This window comes from Centruroides sculpturatus, unplaced genomic scaffold, assembly GCF_000671375.1.
Source record: "Centruroides sculpturatus isolate CEXI.00-Female unplaced genomic scaffold, Cexi_2.0 scaffold1348, whole genome shotgun sequence".
Lineage (NCBI taxonomy): Eukaryota > Metazoa > Arthropoda > Arachnida > Scorpiones > Buthidae > Centruroides > Centruroides sculpturatus.
In genome coordinates, this window is record NW_019385580.1 from 1 (window position 1) to 23,995 (window position 23,995).

The 23,995-nt window shown below is 29.2% G+C and overlaps 2 protein-coding genes across 3 annotated transcripts in view; both read right to left on the minus strand.

The window, feature by feature from the left end:
- Positions 1–61: 61 nt before the first annotated feature.
- LOC111640307 (E3 ubiquitin-protein ligase RNF123-like) lies at positions 62–7,331 on the minus strand. The gene is made up of 5 exons (XM_023386315.1): positions 7,312–7,331; positions 6,698–6,759; positions 6,549–6,620; positions 6,336–6,468; positions 62–870 (listed from the first exon to the last, which is right to left on the minus strand). The coding sequence occupies exons 2-5, from the start codon at positions 6,704–6,706 to the stop codon at positions 698–700; spliced, it is 387 nt and encodes a 128-aa protein (XP_023242083.1). The 5' UTR covers positions 6,707–6,759; positions 7,312–7,331; the 3' UTR covers positions 62–697.
- A 4,259-nt stretch (positions 7,332–11,590) lies between these two features.
- LOC111640302 (E3 ubiquitin-protein ligase RNF123-like) overlaps positions 11,591–23,995 on the minus strand; it is a 42,639-nt gene continuing 30,234 nt past the window's right edge. Inside the window, exons 5-9 of one of the 2 annotated variants that reach the window (XM_023386310.1) lie at positions 23,094–23,161; positions 16,185–16,428; positions 15,985–16,104; positions 14,885–15,028; positions 11,591–12,862 (exon numbers count right to left, since the gene is read on the minus strand). In XM_023386310.1, the coding sequence (XP_023242078.1) occupies positions 12,662–12,862; positions 14,885–15,028; positions 15,985–16,104; positions 16,185–16,428; positions 23,094–23,161 (777 nt within the window). In that variant the 3' untranslated portion in view covers positions 11,591–12,661. The remainder of the gene's footprint in view (positions 12,863–14,884; positions 15,029–15,984; positions 16,105–16,184; positions 16,429–23,093; positions 23,162–23,995) is intronic. The other variant, XM_023386311.1, reaches the window with a different exon arrangement.

Below are 23,995 nucleotides of genomic sequence, written 5' to 3' on the forward strand. Positions count from 1 at the left end.
ATTTTAAAACATTTCTAGCTGTTATAGTTCATTCAGAATGATTCTCTCACTAGCACTAGGATATTCAAATGATCCTCAATAATTTTTTGCAAAATATATATATTGATAAAAGAAAACCCATATGAAGCCTTTACATTTGGAAAAATAAGTGTAGTGTTGTTCCATATTCTTCAATGTAACTGTTACCTTTGAGATGTATTTGAACATATTCAGTGAATTTGTAAATTAGTTGACAGATAATGAATTAACAGAAGGGTTTTTTAGCAAGATAAAACAATGTGCCACACATCTAATGCAAACATGAGGAAAATTGATCATTAGATCTGAGGCCACCTGATTTCTTCTTTTGGGATTATTGGAACAGCAAGTATACAGAAATAATCCTTGAGCAATTGATACTGTCAAAGACATATGATACGATAGGAGGTTTTTGCCAATACTGAAGTCACATTAGCAAATGCCTTTGCAAATTTGCAATTTCACACACAAAAATGCTTAGATGCTAGAGAGACCATTGTCAATACATCTGCTTTAAAAATTATCTTATTTTGCAACATACTGTACAATATAAGTGCAGGTAAATTTTCATAGGAAACCATAAAGCAATAAAAAGTTATTGAGGGATGTTTGTGTTTACTAGTGAGAGAATCACCATGTATACATTAATTTTTATAACTAATTAAACTTTAAACTGTAATTACATACTTTTATCTTCTAATAACTGAGGAAATGTTTTATGACTTGGTCCAACTGCTTCTAAGATGTTATCTTTAAAAATCTTTTGAAGATGTGATATTAAACCTCCAATTCTTTGTATTTCAAAATAATTGATAGAGTTGTCATAAAAAACATTAATGGGAACTGTAAGATCTGAAAATAATTTTATTTACAATATATTATAATATGATAACAATATGTCTATTCTAAAATGATAGTGTATTTGTAACTTTAACAATGTAAATTTAGTTGCATCATCCAAAAATTAAGAATTGGATAAACAATATTTTTTTTAATTTTTTTAATTTATTTTATTTATTTTACATATACTGTACTTGGAAATGCCAAGATAAAAACTAAAGCATCATATCCAACAAGAAAAAAAAATGAAAAATATGAAACATTTTATTAATATTCTACATTTCAAATTGAAAAAACAGAAACCTGAAATAAGAAATTAGCTATTTATCACTGTTTCACATTGTAACTAATCAGTTTAACTTTATTATTATTATTTTCTACATTTTATTAAGATTTTGAAATGTAAAATTTTGAAATATTTTCCTATTCATTCCAGTAGTGAATAAAGTTTACAAGTTTTGCTGAAGACAAGACACAGTTTTAAAAATGTTTCAAAAAAAAGTTCAACAATCTTTCAGTTCAGATTTATTTTTATTCTGTAAAATTTATTTATTTATCTCAAAGTACAGTACAAAATATTTTTCTTAACCCATTTATAATAAAATTATCTTCAACAAACCCTTCTTTATATGTTGAGATTTTATATTTCAAAGAAAGCTTAATACAGTAGAGCATCGTTTATCTGAATTAATTGGGGACTGGGGTTGTTTGGATAACTTATTTTTTGGATAACCGATTATGCACGAAAAAATATACTAACCTATCCCATGTTGAAATTTTCCTCTGTTTCGTGTCGCTTTGCGTTGAATTTTCGTCGATGTTAAGCCTAACGAAAACTTTTAAAAATAATCGTGGCTATTGTATCATTAAAAATTATTTTTTTATTTTGTACAAACAAAATAAATTTATTGAAAAATATAAAAAACAAAAAAATATACTTTAGAAGTTGATCTCGTATCAAAAACGTTTGATTCAGCATTAACACAATCCTCAGAAAAACACACAAAAAGTGCCAGTGCTGCTAGCTAAAACACACACAACAACAAAAAAAATACTGGAGTAGCATAAGATATAGCCAAAGATTGCAGCGCCATCTGCAGCACTAGTGAAAATTTAAATTTGTCGACTGGAATGCTTTCGGATAACTGACTTTTGGATAAACGACGCTCTACTGTAAATGAAGGATTTTTTTATTGTTGACTTTTTACTTTAGTTATAAGGTGTCTTACCTGATACTTTTATTAATTATGTAATAATTACTTTTATTGATAGTTTCTAAAGAACAAAAATTTTAAATATTTCATTTATTCTGAACTTGAAAATAATTCATTATTAATAAACACAACATAAAAATGTATTTTTATTTAAAAATATAATTTGTATATTATTACTAAAACATTGAACATTTTTAAGATCATAATCAAACAGGATTTATAGCAATTTTATAATTTATCTCTAAAAAGTATTTTATAGATATTTCACAAAATAATGTATTATTTTTATCTTTTTGACAAGACTATGTCTTGTTTATAAAATTGTACTGCCCGATGTTCTTACCAGCATAGAGGTATGAAAGAGTACACATCGAGAGTTGATATTTGGCAGAGTATTAGGTGCCCAAATCATTTGCACATAAAAAAGTCCAGACTCGTAGGTAGTCAGGAGACCGAGAATAGAGTCAAATAAAATACAAAATGGCGACCCTCTTCTACAAACAGGCAAAACAGCCACCTCACCCCACCGAAGTCAGGTAGGGGAGAGTACCACCCACAGTCATTCTAAGAAGTGAACTCTGACCTTAGGACTAAACATGTAGTTTCTTCTATGTTAAATAAAATTTGTAATCTAATTTTGTAAATTTGGGAGTGCTTCAAATATGATGTTAAAATGGTTTTATGTCGTTACAAGTGGTTTTTTTTAACATTATCTAGTATAGTAAAATCATAGGACCGATAAAAATTTGATTTTATATTAGGATTGTCGTTACATCCGATGACGTTATAATTGGGTTAAACTGTATATTGTTTGTGCAAAATAAAACAATAATTTTGGATGATACAATAGCCACGATTATTTTTTTCAAAAATGGAAACTTTTCGTTACGCATTGACAAAAATTCAACCTGGGCTGACACGCAACAGAGAGAAATTTTGAAATTAGATAGGTTAATTTCACCAAAGATGCATCATGAACGATATCGTGGTCGTGGCAGGCAAAGTTTGAATGATCGTGCCCAAAAGCAGTGATATCAAAGAAGATAGGAGAATGAGAACGAGACCTGCCTTGAGCATCAAAGTGATTCTGTCTCAGAGACAGTCTTGTCCCAAATATGATTTTGCCATTTTACTTATTTAGTTTACAATTTTTAAACAACAATTAGACTGCTATGTTAATAATTTATAAATATCTTTCCACATATATTTAGATTAAATTTAATTTTTTGCAAATTTCAAAATTTGTCTGTATTATTATATAAATATTCAAATAGTTGCATTTGAAGATTCATCAAACTTCTAATTAATCTGCTTAGATTAGATAGCTAATAACTAAGCTAATTTCAATGCCATATAATTACAAACAAACATATCACTAAGAACAGATACTGAGATGAATATTATTTTACAAAATTCAATTAAATGCAATAGAAAAAAAAAAATATATATATATAGGCCTATATATTTTGTATATATATGTATATATTTCGACTGTGTTAAACTATTAAATTTGGCACGTAAACNGCAATAGAAAAAAAAATATATATATATATATATATATATATATTTTAAATAGTTAATAAAAAGTAAAACTGATGTATTAGAATTCATCAAAACCATATTCTTGCTAAATGTGTTTGAAAAGAGAATAAATTTGTTAAGAAAATTTAAGATAATCAAAGAGAAAAATTAAGAACAAATAAATTCTTTGATATGATAAAAAGTCTATAATCGCAGATTTTATTTTATTTTAATGACTTCTCTTAATATTTTCCCTATATTTATTTAATAATAACAGTTAATTTAAATATAGTTATCAAAGAATTAATACATTAATTAATTATTTAATAAAAGTAATAGTTGTCATTATTCTTATTGTGTGTTTAGAAAGAGTTAAGAGAACATTTTTATTTCTACCAATGATCAATATTTACACAATTTACATCCTATTTTATTTGTGCAGTTTTCTTATCATCTATAAATACACAAAAATCAGCAAATCAAAAAATTCTCTGTCTGTAATATTCAATTATTTTTTTCCATCTATCACTTTTGATCCATATAAACTCTATCCATAAGAGCAAACACAGCTGCTTGAAAAAGATTTAAGAATAAATTCCAATAAAAGTAAATGCAGTAGGTCCCCATCATACACAGACTTGCCACATGTGGTTTCAGGTTTGTTACTAATCCAAGAAAGAAATAAAAACAGAAAGTATGTAAAATAAAAATTCTTAATTGCATGCTAAATCTGCACCATTTTTCAAGATGCATAAAGTCTCACAGGATCTTGCTCAGTCATGCTTGATCTTGTTCTAGAAAAATGTTATTATGACTCATTTCTTTGTTTTGCACTAAACACTGGGACTGGCATCAGTGTTTGCCATGAAAAGTTCTCATAGTAATATGTCAAATGAAACTAAGTGAAGCACTGATATGACATGGTATGTGCTTCTCTAAGTTTCATGGTATGTGATATCAGTACTTCTCTTTGTTTCATTTACACTAATTACTTTTTACAATGCCTCAAAATGCAAAGGTAGTGATGTTGGGTAAACCTTTTAAGTCAAAGAAAAGCCAACTACTTTAGAGTAACTACTTTAGAAAAAAAGTTAAAATTTCAGATTTAGTGAAAAAAGAAAAGTTTGCTTCTTGAGGTTGCAAGAATGTTAGGAAAAAACTGATCTTCCATAAGTGCCATACTTACAAAAAAACATAAAATACATGAAAGTGTTTCAATGGCACCTAAAGCGCGTGCGCACATGCACAGAGAAATATACAAAAATTTTTAATGACAATTTAAATATCATTTAAAAATTGTAAATAAAGAAATTATCACTGATTTTATATTCTTCACAATTTTATATATGTATTATTAGAATATGATATTAAAAACACATAGAAATGACTAATATGAAAAAGAGAGATGGAGAGAAATCAGTTGTAAAAATAGTCAAGAATCCTTATGGCTGAAGCATTGTAGAACAATGTAATAGTAGTAATATTACATCTACTCTCTTCTTACGATATTTTCTAAATGACTGGTAATTAAATATTTTCTTTCCTTTAACCAAGGATAAGCTTATTACTAGCAGTCATTACTTTTAAATAAAAATTATTATTAGCTGACAGAATCTGACATCTATCTATAGTCATAAAATTCCACCAAAAATAGTATCAGATTTTATTTGTTTCTAATCTATTACACGTAAAAAATTATTCCTAGACAACTGACTACACAAACCATGCTGTTGGTCAAACTAATTTAATGAAAATGTATCTTTACAGCTACAAGGAATATTCATTTTGCTTGCATCAAAGATCAAGTAGTATATCCATCTGCAGTGTGTCAACACAGCAAACTCTAATGAGTCTATAAACATGTTTAACACTCCATTGTTAAAGTTCTTTGTTAGTCTAATCAAACATTCTAAAATAAGTGCAGAAACATAAAATCCACCAAATGCAAGATGAAGTTGTTTATTAGATTTCTCAATACAAAATATACTTCACCCATCATAATTTGTAAGAAAACTATGGATATTTATGGTAAAGGAACAATTAGCATTAAAGTATTAGAAAATGGAAAGTTATTCTGAACAAGCATTGAGATCTGCTTGTGAAAAAAATCTATTTATTCATGATGATATCCAACCATATGTTGCTGTTTGCACTATCATGCATTATTTGAATAAGTTTAAATGATGCATTTTTGAGCATCCATCCTCTTCTAGCCTAGACCTTAATTCTTTGGATTTTCACCTTTTTTCTTCACATAGAATTTTTTGTCAAGGTGGCAAATAAATGGCAGCAACAAAACAAAAGTTATCATCCAACAATAGCACTTTGTTGCTGGAAAAATTCTTCAACTATGACATATAAATGCTCATTTCCAGATATTATATAAATGTTTAAATAATCATGGTGATAATATAAAGAATTAGCAGCATTTACATGTGTTATTGTGCATTAACTCACATGAATCTATTGTTTAATTAAGTATTACAGACCTGAAAAACTTACTTTCTGGACATCCCTTGTAGTAATATATCGCAAAGAATATGAGTTAATGACTATTTTTTTTCTATAAATACCTATATTTTGATAAAATTTAAAAAATTTTATTTAAGAAACTTTAAAATTATATCCTTCAAATAAATTGTAATTAAAAACTTTTTGTTTCAGTTAACAGTGCATTGGGTTATTTTATTTTCTTGAAATATTAAATGTTTATAAATCATAAAATTAATATATAAATTATACCATTAGTAGTAATCACATTTCCCATCTGAGGATTCTTTAAACAATATATTGTAAGACAATGTCGTAACAGAGATACCAAACGATGAAAAAAAGCAAGTGCAACTGGTAAAGGGCAAAGATTTATAAGCTGACTCTAAAATAAAAACAAACATATCTTAGTTATAATATAATTAATTTGAAAAACATGATATTTTAATAAAAATTAATTCGTACACGTGCTACACCTGAATTTTCTTTTAAAAACTCTCTAAACTTTGCAAGAAATATTGTCCGACTTGACTGACCCTACATCAAATAATTTTTAATCAGATAAAGAAACATTTAAAAAAGAAGAGAGTATTTTAAGAAATTATAATACTTACTTGCTTCATATCTGTACCATCAAATAATTGAATTAAAATTTCTAGCTGTATGTTTTCAAGCTCTATGAAAAATAAAGTATAATCTTTAGTAAATATGTATTTTTTTAAAATAGTAAATCTGGAATTATATAATTTATGTAATTACGTAATTTACCCCCTTCATTTCCATTGACGAGTTAACTCGTCAAGTTTATGTAGCGTTACAAAAAACTCGGTCCTTAAGGCCATTTTTGAAAAAAATTTTTTTTTTTCAATTTTTGGAATGTTTTTTGTCTCCAAATTTTTTCAAAAATTTTTACCCATGCGAAAAAATTTTATCGCGATTTCAATTAGCCTTTCATAAGGCTCGATTAAGGCTTAATTGTTTTTTAATGGGATTTTTTTATCAAATTTAATTCATCGTTCTAAAGTTCTAGCACATGGATTTTCCTTCGGTAAAGTTATTTAAAGCTACTTTCTGATGTCAAAAATGACCTCCAATAGTTTTTTATTTTTTTTAATTAATAGATTTTATTATATATAAATTTAATTAATTAGGGGGTTGGAAATCGCAATTAAAATTTGAATTTTTAAAAAATATTTAAAAATATACGGCCAGCTAATATTCAGCCTACTTCAACCCTTGTCCTCCCGAGATGTCTGAGAATGTCCCAGGAAATCCGACTCCAGCTGTTCTCAAGGTCATCCAGCTGTGTAAACAATGACTCATCGGTGTCAAATTTCACAGAAAGGCAAGACAAAGGAAGTTAAACTTTGAAGCTTTTCCTTCAAAATTAACACATTTCTTTTGCTTTTTTTCAGTTTTAAGTATTTTTTATGTTTAATTATAATTAATTAAAAATTGATCGGGAATGAAGGAGTTAAACACTAAATTTTTTGATAAAGTTCTTCACATATCTTACAAAATATACATGAATCTATATAATTTTCTGTAACACATGTAGAAAACTGTAATCTTCAATACAATCTGTTCTGATAACACATAAATGTCAAAGTTAAAAATTTTGGTACTTTTACTTTAATTAATAAAATGACGTTTTATAAAATATCTTTCATGCTACTATAAAAATTAACAATTAATAAATAAAATCTCTTTCTTTATCAAATGATTAATTGCTGTTCAGACAAAATACAATACATAATGATAAAATTAAATGATAAGCATTACATTTATTAAAAAATTTGAAATGTAAATAAAAGTACAAGTAAACAAAACATAAATTTCATAAATAAACTATTTTAATTTAAATACTATTTGGTTGTTTATTATATAAATGTACAATACAAAATTTGTATGTATAAATACTGATAAGATCATTTTTATTTGTCTTAATCATAAAATCATTAACAGCAATATTTGGCTGTAGAAATTCAATTATAAGTAAGTAAACACTTACAACATTGTGATATACTATAGAAAATCAGCTACATATGAAAATGATTGAATATTTAAAAACAACTGTGAATGAATTTGTTACCTTTACATTAGAGACTTCTTCAAATGATTTATTACACAGAATAAAATTTAACTGAAACAAAGATTTCAATTGAGTTTTGTTTGTTTTTATACATTTGAATTTTCAAAAACAGTTTGTTTGCTTCATTTAAACTTTCTTCTATTTGATGAATAGAAGTCTGCATTGTTGAATGACAAACATACAATAGTATTCAAATATTTTAATTTTTCTTATGTTAATTTCTTGTTCTAATATTTTTGATATCATTGGAAACACAATTTGCAAAGTTTATTGTTATGAATCTTTATTCCAATAAATATTAATCTAAACCTTGCTGATCTTTTTAGACATTTTTATATAAAAGATAAAGTTCATAAAATTTACACTGATTTTCATTTTAAATATATATAATGTATTTCATACAGACTATATATAAACTGTATAATATTACAGTTTATATATAGTCTGTATTTCATACAGACTATATATAAACTGTATAATATTACAATTTATATAATTTAATTAAATATATTATAAGTACATGTAAATTTTTGCTGTATCATTGATTTTTGTCAATGCATAAAAATCTGAGAGAATATGAAGTGATTTTCGTTGGAAAAAAGTTTATAATTAAAACTTTTTGATGTGTATATGTTATTTATCATTGTTTTCTACAACAATTAGTTGCTTTGAGAAATTAAAAATTCATTAAGCAAATAGAAAATCATTTAAAAGAACTTAAATAATGCAATAAAATAAATACTTAATTACTGAAAAAAAACCAGCAATAATTCACTTCCAAATGAACGTTTTCTACCATTTTCAACGATCATCATCAGGTTCAATTCCAAGAGTTCGAAAATTGCATCTTGAAGTTATGCAATTTTCAAACTCTTGGAATTGAAACTGATTATGATCGTTGAAAATGGTAGAAAACGTTCATTTGGAAGTGAATTATTGCTGGTTTTTTTTCGGTAATTATGTATTTATTTTATTGAATTTTCACACTAGTAGTATTGTTATGATTGATGATTGTACTTAAATAATGAGTACATAAAACAAACAAAATATGAAAATGAGCTTATCATTCTTATGTTATACTGTAAGGTCTCGTTTTATGCGGTGGATATGTTCTACAGAAAAGCGCATAAAAAAAGACTTTACTTGCCTTGAAAAAGTAGGGATACGTTCCGTAATTTTCTAAAATCGCATAAAACCAAAACAACGAGTTAAAATTAACTTAAAACCGCATAAAAAAAGTTTGCAGATATTAAAAGAAATAGGCTGCTTAATGAATTACTTCGAATGTCTGAAAGAAATTCATATAAAAGCTTAAAATAAACTTGTATTCAAACTTAATTCAGTTTATTTTATTGAAAAGTAATATAGTTTTACATTTTTTTTTGANTAAGTTAAAATTTAATTAAACTAAACTAAAAAAAGTCTCAAAACAGTTTGTGTATGTTCATAAAAGGATATAAAACATTTTGTAGTAGAAATTTTCTTGATGCTCTATGTCTGAGAATATTCAGCATTAATATCAAGTAACATTTTTGCTGATAAAAGTCTTTCATTGCTGGTGAAAATCTGTAACCAGTTAACAGAGCAACAATGAGATGTTCAAGACATTGTTGAATTTCATGAGACTAAAATTAAAAAAAAATGAAAAATATATATTAAATAATTATTAGAGTAATAACATTTAAAAATTGATAAATAATAGAGAGAATTTGAGTTTTCCCATTATGAACGTTAATCAATAAATTTTAATTCATATTTCATTAACAAAAGTATTTACATTTAATAAGCATTATTTTAAAATTTCACATGCTTCAATGTGCAATAATATAATATTCTATCATATATCATTAATATAAGCAGTGCTTAATATGGCATCTTTAACAATTCTGTGATTGAGAAATATAGTAGAGTCCTGCAAACTCAACTTAATGTGAACTGAGAAAGGAACGAGTCACTGAAAATGATGAGTTTTATGTCTTAGAGATAACAGTAATCTAAATAGAGGAATTTTCATAAAGATATTATATGTGCAAATTCATGTATGTATTAACTATGTACCAATTTCTATTTGTAATTCAATTTTAATTAAAAACAAAATAGTGGCTATTCAAGTTACTGATATTTGTTTTATGACATTTTCAGTGTTACATTGGAAAAAGGCTTATATCCTTTGTTAGCACATGGAATTGATGCTATTATCAAAGTCACCAGTGAAGAACAATAACTTATTGGGCTGCAATTTGAAAAAGTTGTAGACCTATAAATTCCCAGTGTTGTCCATCTGTCTGTCTTTCCTTAATCTCGAGAACAAAGTTAAATAGATGAAATACAAGATCAGATATGGAAATGTTAGGAATAGGAGGCTCCGATAACTATATAATAACTTCTGATGCAATTCAAAATATTTCCCCTGAAACATGTTTGATAGATGACTGGCACGACTCTATTGTTAAAGAAAAAGTATGATGTACAGGGGCAAGCCCCTACTAATTTGAGGTGGAGAGCATGTATTCTAAATTAAATAAATTAAAAACATGATTTAAAATTTCAGCCCAGCATTGTGACAATATTACAATAAATAATTGCTCATTTGACTTAGTGTTAAGTTATAGAGGTAAAAATTAGGTTACGTGTATTGTTTTCTTTTTGAACAACACAACAAATTTTATAAAATGTTGCATTATCAAGAGTCACATTTCCACGACTTGATAATAAATACAGTAAACACATTATCTCCAGAAATTTAAAAAATTATATATTGGTTTATATTTGCTTGTTCATCAGTGAATGACTGCAATATAATCTTTATTTATTTCTCTTTTTTTCTTATTTTCAAAAATTTGCAAAAACAGAGATTAGTTATAATTACTTAGAAATGATGTGGTTTTATATTGTCAGCCAGAGTGGACAATAAACCAGATTCATGAGCCAATTAATCAATCAATATTAGTTAAATATAACATGCTGTTATAAACCTGTCACAACTACATACAATATCATAATTCAGCAAAATAAAGAATGTTTAGATCCTTTCTTATCACTTTACCTTATAAAAATATATTTCTAAATTTAAACAAAATAGGAATATTCATTTTAGAATTAAAATAAATACATTTATTATCTATTAAGCAAAAGCATTTTTTGTTGTAGTTTGAGACTTCTATAAATAAATTATAAATAATTTGATTATTACTAAAAACTTCTCAAATCAATTTACAATTTCAAAATTGATTAAGCCAAAGACATGAAAATAAAATAATATTTCAAATTTTCTTCTTTCCACTTCAAAATTCTAGAAAAAAACTATGAATATTAATCAAATGAACTATTATTATCAAAATAACTGTAAAAATATCAAAAAAATTTCAGTATTCTCAATACTTTCTAATGAAATGAACCAAACTATTTCACTTAAGCATTATCTATCAGAGAGAATTATGTATTGAAATTAATTTTTATCATTTAAAAATTGATAAATAATTAGAGATAAATGAAAGTTAATATATATAATTTAAAAAAAAACTGCTCAGTTCAACGTAAAGCTTTGAAAAAATTATAGAACATGATATGAAAATAGATAACATATACCGTATATTCCGGCATATAAGACGACTGGGCATATAAGATGACCCCCGTTTTACAGTTAAAATATAGAGTTTGGGATATACTTGACTGTTGGACATTTTCATATCGGCCCATCCTTGTATCCTATTTCCCCTTCTATGATCACGTGGATTCTGTGAGATGCCCTCTAGTGGATTTTTTGTTGCATTTTTTCCGAAATGTTTCAAAAAATTTCAAAAAATATAAGTTCTCCAATTTCTTTGAGCTGCAAAAAATGCAATAAATAACGTTTTTATTGCGCTCCGAGTTTACTCAAAAAAAAAAGTCGAAAAAGTGCCGGCATCTCTCGGCCTTTTGGGTAGGAAAAATTTGGCAGAAAAATTCAGCATCTTTTTCGCTATCAATTATTTTCTCCCAATAATTTTTTTTTATTTCAAGAAAAAGACCGATTCTAGCCTGATTTTGAAGTGAGATGTCTCACATACCGGCCCGCCCTTGTATCCTATAACTGTACTGTACAGTACCTTCTTCTCTGCCTCTCAGATCTCACACATGCGCACCTGCACCGCTTCACTGCAGTCCTCAGAGTGCGATCTGAGAGGCAGAGAAAGCAATACGATAATAGGATACATACAAGGGTGGGCCGGATGGGTGAAAGATGCATGCTTTTCTGGGCACAATGCCGCTCTATTTCTATCCATACCCTGGGCGTCCCAGCTGACTGCAGCACCTGGCGTATAAGACAACCCCCAACTTTTGAGATTTTCCTGGGTTAAAAAGTCGTCTTATACGCCAGAATATACGGTAATTACCACAAATTATTTGATATATTATTCTATAAAATATTAAAAATAATAGTTCAATATTTTATAAAAGCCATTAAAATAAGTTAAAATTTAATTAAACTAAACTAAAAAAAGTCTCAAAACAGTTTGTGTATGTTCATAAAAGGATATAAAACATTTTGTAGTAGAAATTTTCTTGATGCTCTATGTCTGAGAATATTCAGCATTAATATCAAGTAACATTTTTGCTGATAAAAGTCTTTCATTGCTGGTGAAAATCTGTAACCAGTTAACAGAGCAACAATGAGATGTTCAAGACATTGTTGAATTTCATGAGACTAAAATTAAAAAAAAATGAAAAATATATATTAAATAATTATTAGAGTAATAACATTTAAAAATTGATAAATAATAGAGAGAATTTGAGTTTTCCCATTATGAACGTTAATCAATAAATTTTAATTCATATTTCATTAACAAAAGTATTTACATTTAATAAGCATTATTTTAAAATTTCACATGCTTCAATGTGCAATAATATAATATTCTATCATATATCATTAATATAAGCAGTGCTTAATATGGCATCTTTAACAATTCTGTGATTGAGAAATATAGTAGAGTCCTGCAAACTCAACTTAATGTGAACTGAGAAAGGAACGAGTCACTGAAAATGATGAGTTTTATGTCTTAGAGATAACAGTAATCTAAATAGAGGAATTTTCATAAAGATATTATATGTGCAAATTCATGTATGTATTAACTATGTACCAATTTCTATTTGTAATTCAATTTTAATTAAAAACAAAATAGTGGCTATTCAAGTTACTGATATTTGTTTTATGACATTTTCAGTGTTACATTGGAAAAAGGCTTATATCCTTTGTTAGCACATGGAATTGATGCTATTATCAAAGTCACCAGTGAAGAACAATAACTTATTGGGCTGCAATTTGAAAAAGTTGTAGACCTATAAATTCCCAGTGTTGTCCATCTGTCTGTCTTTCCTTAATCTCGAGAACAAAGTTAAATAGATGAAATACAAGATCAGATATGGAAATGTTAGGAATAGGAGGCTCCGATAACTATATAATAACTTCTGATGCAATTCAAAATATTTCCCCTGAAACATGTTTGATAGATGACTGGCACGACTCTATTGTTAAAGAAAAAGTATGATGTACAGGGGCAAGCCCCTACTAATTTGAGGTGGAGAGCATGTATTCTAAATTAAATAAATTAAAAACATGATTTAAAATTTCAGCCCAGCATTGTGACAATATTACAATAAATAATTGCTCATTTGACTTAGTGTTAAGTTATAGAGGTAAAAATTAGGTTACGTGTATTGTTTTCTTTTTGAACAACACAACAAATTTTATAAAATGTTGCATTATCAAGAGTCACATTTCCACGACTTGATAATAAATACAGTAAACACATTATCTCTTATTTTTATAACTTGAAAACAGATTAAATAATTTCTAATGAATATAAATAAATTTTCACGCAAATGCATTTTTAAATACAAATTTTCAGTATTTGTATTTTTTTGCTAGATCAAATAGAAATTTCTCTAACATAAAGGAGAATTTGATAAGAGTATTTTAAATTTTATTTATGAATATTGCAGTCAACTCATGTTAATAGAAATTACTAGGAGAACAGCAGTTAGTTTACTGTATCAAAAATTCATATTAACAGTTTTTTAGGGTCAGGGTCAAAGTCAAGGTTGTATAATTTAAGAAGTTAAGGCTTAATAAATGATCAAAATCTCTAAATAATATTTTGAATTAATTTACTAAATAAAGTTAAATAAAATAAAATTTATTTACAAAAACAAATTAATGTTCTAAATGATTTTCAATTTGCAAAATGAAGAGGAAACCATATTCACTCCTAAAGTGTAGAACAGTATATCAGAGTGGTTAAACAGAATAAAGCTAAAAAAATCTGTGATGTTTTTCTGTTGAAGATTGTTCAAAAAAGTAGAAAATATTTTTTGGTGCCAAAAGAGTAAAAAAAAAGCCAAATTTGATATCTCACAAAAGAAGCCCTCTCCATTAAATTAAGGTTTTACTATACTTATTTCTGGCATTAAGAATATGTTTAGAGATTACTAAATATTAATAATTACTTACCACAAATAAAACTTAAACTCCCATATTATCATATACAATATATAAAATGTAAATATATTTCAATTATCAGTAAATAAATAGCACATTTTTTTCCTGTAATCCTGTAAGCAAATTACTGATGCAAAAGAACTTGTCCATAAATACACACTTACCAAAATGCTCAGAGCAATTAAGTATTCAAAAAGCAGAATAATTAATTAATAAACTCTCTAAACTTACCTCTAAAAGTGCCCATAGCATATCTAACAATGCAAGAATTGGTGATTTGACTTCCTTTATGTTGTAACTATTATCTTTTGGTATATCACCACATAATTGAAAAAGAAATGACAGAAAACATGATTCATTGATGTACGGTGAAACCTGAAATTTTGAAATATTTAATCTTAAATATATTATAGATTCACTAAAAGTGTAGAAATAATAAAAATCAATCTAAGAAGAGAAAGCTGCAGTTTGCTTCCAAATAACAAAATAATTTATACAACTTAAAAATTATATAATGAAATGAAACAAACAAACAATACTATTACTTTCTACTGGAATTAGAATAACTAAACAAACACCCACCACCTTTAATCATCCAGCAAATTATTTAAAAACTTATTTAATACTTTAAAAATGGTTGAAAACGTTTTTGAAATATTACATAATTTGCTGGATGATTAAAGGTGGTGTTTATTTAGAAATGAAACAAAATAAAATAATGACAATACTTTAACTAATATCTGGAAGTTATTCAGAATTCAAAGATATTAATTTTAATCTGCATATTTTTGTATTTTATAATAAGTTAATACAGGTATCCCTTAATTAATGTGGTTAATTAATCTCAATGTTACTGTGTATATCAAGGTTGTGTTAACCAAATATGGTTTCTATGTTAAGTAAAGATAGCTGGTAAAGCCACATTAATTAAAACTTCTCCTGTGTACATAAAGGGATTGACACAATTAATTTTGTATGCTAATCAAATCCCACGTTAAGTAAGGAATACCTGTATAAAATATGATTCAATGTAATTTTAAAAGAAAAAATATTAATATCTAAAGAAATTTCATAACGTTTAAAATATTAAAAATTAAAAACAAAGAAAAATTATTTTCTTCTTAATTTGAAACATTTGAATAAAAATTAGGAAGTTAATAAAAACTTCAATTTTGAATAATGTCTGCATTTATTTTGAATTAATGTTAAAACTTCAAAAATTCTAAATTTTTTGGTAATAGACTTTTATTAAAAGTTTATTTTTCTTTCATTTGTAAAATTACATATTTAAAATATAAATAAATTTAATGTAGTATACTAAATTTACTTACCAAATATGGACCCAACTTATTTAATAATGGAACAGCTAGTAAAAATATATGAGTTTTATTACATTCTTTGATTAGATTATTAACAATTTTGGCATCTTGTAATATGGGTTCCATTCTATTCTAGAAAGAAAAAGGAATATATTTTTCGTAATTTATATATATTTTATATTATTTTCTTTTAAATTATTTCAAATAATTACCTGTACAGTTGATATATACAAAGTGAGCAATCTTCTTAACCAACTAAATAATTTTGTTGCTTTTGCAATGTTATGATATGGTATTGATTCCAATGGATGAAATCCAGGAACAGGATGACGAAAAGGAACAGCACCAAAATTAGCAACTAAATTCTCATTATATGCAAGACTTACTGCTGGAAAATAGGCAATTCCAGGACCAATTCGTATATTATCAAAAGCTTCTCCTAATGATTGTCCATTTCTTTAAAAAAAAATCAAATTATTTCTTTTAAATTTATTTACAATTAAAAACTTTTTCAAAATTTTTTTATTATTATGATAATAATAATGAAAAAATTTAAATCAAGATTTTAACAGTGTAAAAAAAACAGTTATAAAAATATATTATATATATATTTATTTTGGTGTCATGACTTCATACATATAGAATACACATGCTTTCCTTCAATTTGTAAATTATAAAAGACACATTAACAAAACATATCTTTTAAATACAATTAATAATTGGTTTGATTTGTTGGTTTTATTGACACAAAGGCTATTTTAGACATATTACCAGTCCAATATATATTATCATTTTATAATAATAATAATAATAATAACTCTCCCGTGGTCACCACCTGGTCGTGGTGGGAGAGCCTAGTAATTTTACTGATCCATAGGGCAATGCAGGCTGGAGCACAAACTCCTGGTAGGGACACCCATGCCAGTAAGGTCTATGGGGAGAAATGAAGCTAAGAGTGACCACACACCCACATTATGTGGAAATATTTATCATGGTAGTAACCAGATCTAAGTATGATACCGGCTCGGACGTCGCCCGGGTTAACAAGGTCCGCGTTCGTGGGTTAGGCAGAGGCTCACGTTCGAAAAATAGGCTCCAGTCTCCCTTGGTTACCGGTGGCGAAAGCAGCGCCGGCCCAAGCATGGCTACTGCAATGCCCTCAACAGATGTGAGGAATCAACCTAGCCTTGGTGTTTCTGTGGCAATGCATCCACAGACCACAAAGGCTGGAAAACCACGCCAACGGATGAAATGGACAACAGAAATGAACGAGTTTATCATCCGCACTTACTACACCATCACAAGACTCGAAACAAACATGACAGCATACAGACAACAACTACACCACATATTCACACAACAATATCCTCACCTCACTGTCACCGAACAAAGGGTTGTTGATCAAAAACGAACAATTATACACAACAACCTTATCCCACAAACAACACTTGAACTTATCAAACAACAGGTTGCTGATCAAATACATCAACAGACAGAAACATTTAACATTAATGAAGATCACGTAACCTGTCAGGATAATCCAGCAACAAGCACTGATTACAGCACACACACAACAAGTACCACTAATGATACTGCAGGCACTTCCCCATCCATCACTGATAACGTAGACATAGAATTAGTTAATACGCTCTCACTTATATTTCAGGAAACACTCATTAAATATACTGGTACAGATCCCACACAAAGACCACGAATACCAAAAATCAACACGTCAAAGGCAGTAGGAAAAACACTAGATTATGTAAACACTCACTTACTACCAAACTACATTCATTCAATTTCTACACTTACAGACATTCATACATTAGTTTATGCTGGGGCAGTCACAGTAGTAACACACCATGGACTGAAAATACACTCACAGACAGACACACACAAAACACAATCCTATCACAAGCCTGCCTGGCAGAGAAGAATAGAAACACAAATAAATGACATTAGACAGCAATTAGGCAGGCTGACACAATACACTAAAAACAACATAACACCCAAATTAAAGAAACAACTCAAAAAAATTTTCAAGAAAATCAAAACACACACAAAACACGAACATCACAACACACACATTACAGAATAAATCAATACACTAAAACAAAAACTCGCAGCCAAAGCAGGTAGACTCAAACGATACAAAGCATATACACTACGAAAACAACAAAATAAATTATTCACAAACAACGAAAAACTTTTCTACAGACAAATCAGTAAAAAAACAAACACTGATACACAGCACAGTGGCACACCAACAGAAGAAGAACTCACAACTTATTGGTCTTCTCTTTGGTCCAATGCTGTTACACACAATGCTGATGCATTGTGTGTAAGAGCAGAGCATGCTGATGCAGGCTGGATCGAGGAGGAGAACAGAAACTTGCACAACATACCAACTATGCCCTGTGCTGAAATAAACGTACACGACATACGCTACGCTATTAACAGAACACACAACTGGAAGACACCTGGTGTAGACAACATTCACAATTTCTGGTACAAAAAGTTTACATCACTGCACCAGGAACTAGCTAAACATCTAACACATCATCATCAATCCACAAGACATGCCAAAATTTCTTACTCAGGGCATCACCTACATGAAACATAAAAACAACAACACTACAGACCCCACACAATACAGACCAATTACATGTCTTCCAACACTATACAAATTATTGACATCCTGTATCACAAACAAAATATACAAACATGTTGAAGAACACGACATTCTTACAGAACAACAAAAAGGTTGCCGTAAAAATCACAGAGGATGCAAAGAACAGTTACTCATAGATTCAGTCATTCTACGACAAGCACACAAACAACACAGAAACATACACATGGCATATATAGACTACAGAAAAGCATTCGACAGTGTTCCACACAGTTGGCTGCTACATATTCTACACGTGTACAAAATATTTCGAAAAATGCAATGAGTCATCACTCATTGCATTCTTCGCATTCAATGAGTTATCACTCATTGCATTCTTCGAAAACACTATGCAACACTGGAGAACAACACTGCATCAGTTTTAGTAACACTTCCATACAAACAAATGAGATATTCATTAGGCGAGGAATTTTTCAAGGAGATTCCTTGAGTCCTCTCTGGTTCTGCCTAGCCCTGAATCCATTATCCAACATGTTAAACAACACGCAATACGGCTACAATATCAGACACGAAAAAACAACACAGTTTACACTCTCACATCTCATGTACATGGACGACATAAAACTTTATGCATCCACACAAAAACAACTTCATCAACTCCTACAAATCACACATTCATACACTAAGGACATACAAATGGAGTTTGGCCTAGACAAATGCAAAAAACTTCACATAGAAAAAGGAATCCTGAAGAAAGAAGATTTTGCACTTGGAAATGGAGACGTTATTGAATCCATGGAAGAGGGCGAGTTCTACAAGTACTTAGGATTCCAACAGGCCAAACTAACAGAACATACACAAATAAAGCAACGATTAATTAAAGAATACCAAAGTAGGTTAAACGCTATACTTAGAACACAGTTAAATGCAAAACACACAGTTAAAGCAATAAACACATATGTCATCCCAGTACTCACATACTCTTTTGGAGTTATACATTGGACTCACACAGATCTCGAGCAACTCCAAAGGAAAACAAGAACAACACTTACTAAGCATAAACAACATCATCCTAAATCCGCCACAGAAAGATTAACCCTTCCACGTAAAGAAGGCGGACGTGGCCTGATTGACATAGTTAACCTTCACTACAAACAAATACAGTCACTGCGAGAGTTTTTCTACAAGAAACAAGAAACATCACAGTTACATAAAGCAGTAACTCTAGCAGACTCAAATAACACACCATTAAACTTACACTCACAACATACAGACATGACACAACATATAAAAAGCATAGACAACATTAAGCAATCATGGGCTCAAAAGGCTCTCCATGGCAGGCATCCTTACGACCTGGCCCAGGATTTTGTTGACAAAACTGCGTCAAACAGCTGGTTAGATCGGGGATGCCTCTTTGGGGAGACGGAAGGATTCATGATTGCCATACAGGATCAGGTCATAAATACTAAAAACTACAGAAAACACATACTCAAAGATACAACACTCACAAATGACACATGCAGAAAATGTCACATCATGCCAGAAACTATACAACACATCACTTCTGGTTGCAAGCTCTTGGCACAGACAGATTACTTACATAGACACAATCAAGTAGCAAATATAATACACCAAGAGCTTGCAAAGAAACACAAATTGGCAGACATCCACGAACCATACTACAAGTATATTCCACAGACAGTATTGGAAAATAACACGCACAAAATGTATTACGACAGAGCCATAATCACAGATAAAACAATTTACCACAACAGACCAGACATCACACTCATTGACAAACACAATAAAATCACATACATTATAGACATAGCCATTCCAAACACTCACAATGTACAAAACACATGCACTGAAAAAATTAGCAAGTACACAGAACTTGCCCAGGAAATAAGGCATCTGTGGAGGATGGATAGGGTGCTTATTGTACTTGTCGTTCTCTCCTGTACAGGTGTGATACCACACACACTACACAAAAGCCTGGGAACATTAAAATTGAAGAGAAATACATACATCACACTACAGAAGGCCACTATATTGAATACATGCCATGTTGTTAAGAAATTTTTGAATACAGACACTGACACACTTATTAAATTTTAGTTTTGTTTTGGTTGCTATGCCTTGACTCTGGTCCGGCATAGTACACAGCCACCAGTGTGAATCAAGTATAACCCACTAGACCCAACATAATAATAAACATTTCTTTTAGTCTCCTGTGGAAATTTTAAATTATTATGATTAAAGCTTTTAAAATACCAAGAAATTATGATACCCAAATGTAATATTTGTTGAAAATAACAAAACTGAAGATAATTTGTTATTTCATTCTATTATATAATTAAAGTTGTTTATTTTCTTCCACAGATAAACTTAGATTGTAAACAAGTAAAATGGCAAGACCATTTTTGGGATGATTCCTATGTCTTGGAGACTCACTACAAAGCAGGATCACTTCAATGCTCATGATGAGTCTCATTCTCCAATCTTCTTTGGTATTGCTGGTTTTGAGCATGAATGTTCAAACTTCGCCAGCCTCGGCCATGGCCACAACGTCCACAGAGACATGTTTGGTGAAATTAATGGGTTTTTTTCAAAGATTCGTTTGTCAAAATTTTATTTTGCAACGTTTGCATTTCCAACTTTCCAATGAGCAACACATATGCAAATTTCACACTAGCACCTGTTTGTAGAAAGAGTGTCACATTTTGTATTTTATTTTGACTTGGTCCTTAGTCCCCTGAGTACCTACAAATCTGGTTTTTTTTATGTGAGCATGATTTGGGCACCAAATACTCTGTGCCAAATTGCAACTCCTGACATGTACTCCTTCATACCTCTAAGACAGCAATTCTCAACCTTCTTAGCTCTGCAACCCCCAAATAGTAAATATAAATAAAATTAATATTTCATGACCCCCCACCCAAAGAAATAATAACAGTAAGCCTGGTGTGAGATTCACTATTTTTCCGCAGATGTTGAAAATAAAAACCTTCGTAAACAACTCTTATGAAAAAACACTCTTGGCGGAAATTATATCAGAGGTCATCGATTGTTTTCACAATTAGGTGGGAAAGTTGACACTTAGTTGATCGGAATGCACTGCTAGTGTCAACAGAAGTCGATCATGTGACTCCTTTCCCATGAAGAACGTATAAAAGCTCAAACCCCCGGAAGCTCCGGGCAACCAAAGGAAGTTATACTTGTTACTGTGTGCATCTTGTCTCCATACACCAGACATAGTGACTGAAGGGACATCGCCATATGACAGACAGCAACTTTGAACTTCCATCGCCATTCTACAGTTCCTGTGCTGACTATGATTTGGATGGCCCATTCAACGAATGCATATTAGTCATATCCTCATAGAGGTATTTGTATTTTAGAGCTTTGTGAACTCTCTCTCTCTCAGAATAGCCGGTAGAGCTGTTAAGAGCAGCCCTTTGTGTAGTTAACTCATATTTAACCGCATTTAACCTATATATTGTTATCGTCTCATGTAACCTAGCTTAATTATTCAAATAAATGTTTTGTTATTTTGTTTAACTTGTCATCTATCGTTGTACCTGCCAACTTACCAACACCATCCCCACTCAAATTTGCCCTCCTAAGCCATCCGAAAATCAGAGATCAGGTTTTACCAACCTGTTGCAACATAAGTGGTCAGAAGGGATTAACCCTGACCCTCTGCTTATCTCACATTTACTATTACTAATTGAATTTTGACTGTAATTATAAATGTAAATTTTTTTATTTATTACATTATTTTTTTTATAAATGTAATTTATAAATGTAAATTGTCTTTTATCACTCGAAAACAATTTGCTTTTGTGTGTTTCTAATGTAGATCCACGTATGGAGAAAATTTTAAATAAACAAATGCAACCATCACATTAATTTCTTTTCTTTACATGTGTACTTATTGTAAGTAAAATGTTTATAAGTTTATAATAAATAATTTTTTCTCATAAAATAATTTCATTATTGTTTTGCAACCCCCCTTGTAATATCACCATGACCCCCAGGTTGAGAAATGCAGCTCTAAAATTGCAGTGCTGTAATGTCTAGCCATTACAGCACTGCAATTTTATAAACAAGACATAGACTTGTCAATAATTCTTTTAAATGGATTTTTTACCATTTAAAAGAATTATTGACAAGTCTGTCTTGTTTATAAAATTTAAAAAAATAAAATAAAATTTCAATGATTTCCTAGTGGATATAGGTTTTCCTAAACTGTAAACTAAGATAAAACTTCATCTTAAAATGTCTATATACTAAAATAAAATATTAAAAACAATGGGTCTATTCTTATTTAAATATTTTTGCATTTTACAGACAAAAAAATAATTTCTAAATAAAAATTATCACCTTTGATACTTTTAAAGTGTCTTTTTGTTTGAATATGTAAAAAACATAAAAGACAGTCTTTAATTCTATTATTTAAAAAAAACTAAAGAAATTTTCATTTTACCTGTAAAAACAAATGGATCCATTGTCTAAATCTATCGTACAGCCTATGACATCACCAGTAAGCCAAGCCTGAAAGTTAAATGTTATTTATACATTATTTATAGCTTAAATATAATAATATAGCTTTATTACATTTATAATAATTATAAGATATCGGGGGGGCGTGTCTAGCCTGCGGAGGTGTTGGTGACTTTTTTGCTGAGCTGTTGTGGCGACGTTAGACATGGAATTTTTACAACAAAATAATAAGTTTAGAACTGAAATATGTAGTTTAAATGTTTTATTAACTCGAATAATAATTCTAATTCTACTAATGATTGCTGGTATTGAGTTAAATCCCGGACCTTTTCCTCGATCTCCTCCATTACCAAGTCAAGCAGGTATGCAAAAAAGGGGACGAGGAAGACCACGTAGACAGTATACAAGAGATATAGAGGAAAATACTCAGACAAGCGAAATGTCAGGAGAAGAATACTTAATTGAGGAACAATCCAAGAACAACACTGATATCTCAAGGTATGGTACAATAAAAGATTTTTTTGAACCGGAAGAAGATTTACGAACAAAGACTGTTGAACCTGAATACTCACTGAAATCAGTTTATGAATTAATCCAAGACAAATTTGATCGTCTAAACGTCGAAATCCGTTCTATGAGAGCTGAAATTAACCGTATGAATGAAGAAAATTTAAAGATAAAGGAAGAGATGAAGGACATGTACAAAAAACTACGTATATTAGAAGAAAGAACGGACTCGCATAGCAAGCTAAAAGGTATGGTGGATTTTGAAATTGATAAAATGTTAAACGAAACGACTAAGAAGAATCTAATAATATTTAATTTTCCATTCAAAACCTCGGAATATGTAGAAGAGTTGAAAAAATTTATAAGAGAAAACTTAGA

Coding starts and splice junctions, on each gene's coding strand:
- LOC111640307 (XM_023386315.1), bottom strand. Junction 6,469..6,548: donor AAAATTCAGGTGTAGCACGT/GTACGAATTAAT, acceptor TTTTTATTTTAG/AGTCAGCTTATAAATCTTTG. Junction 871..6,335: donor AAATGTGATTACTACTAATG/GTATAATTTATA, acceptor AATTATTTTCAG/ATCTTACAGTTCCCATTAAT.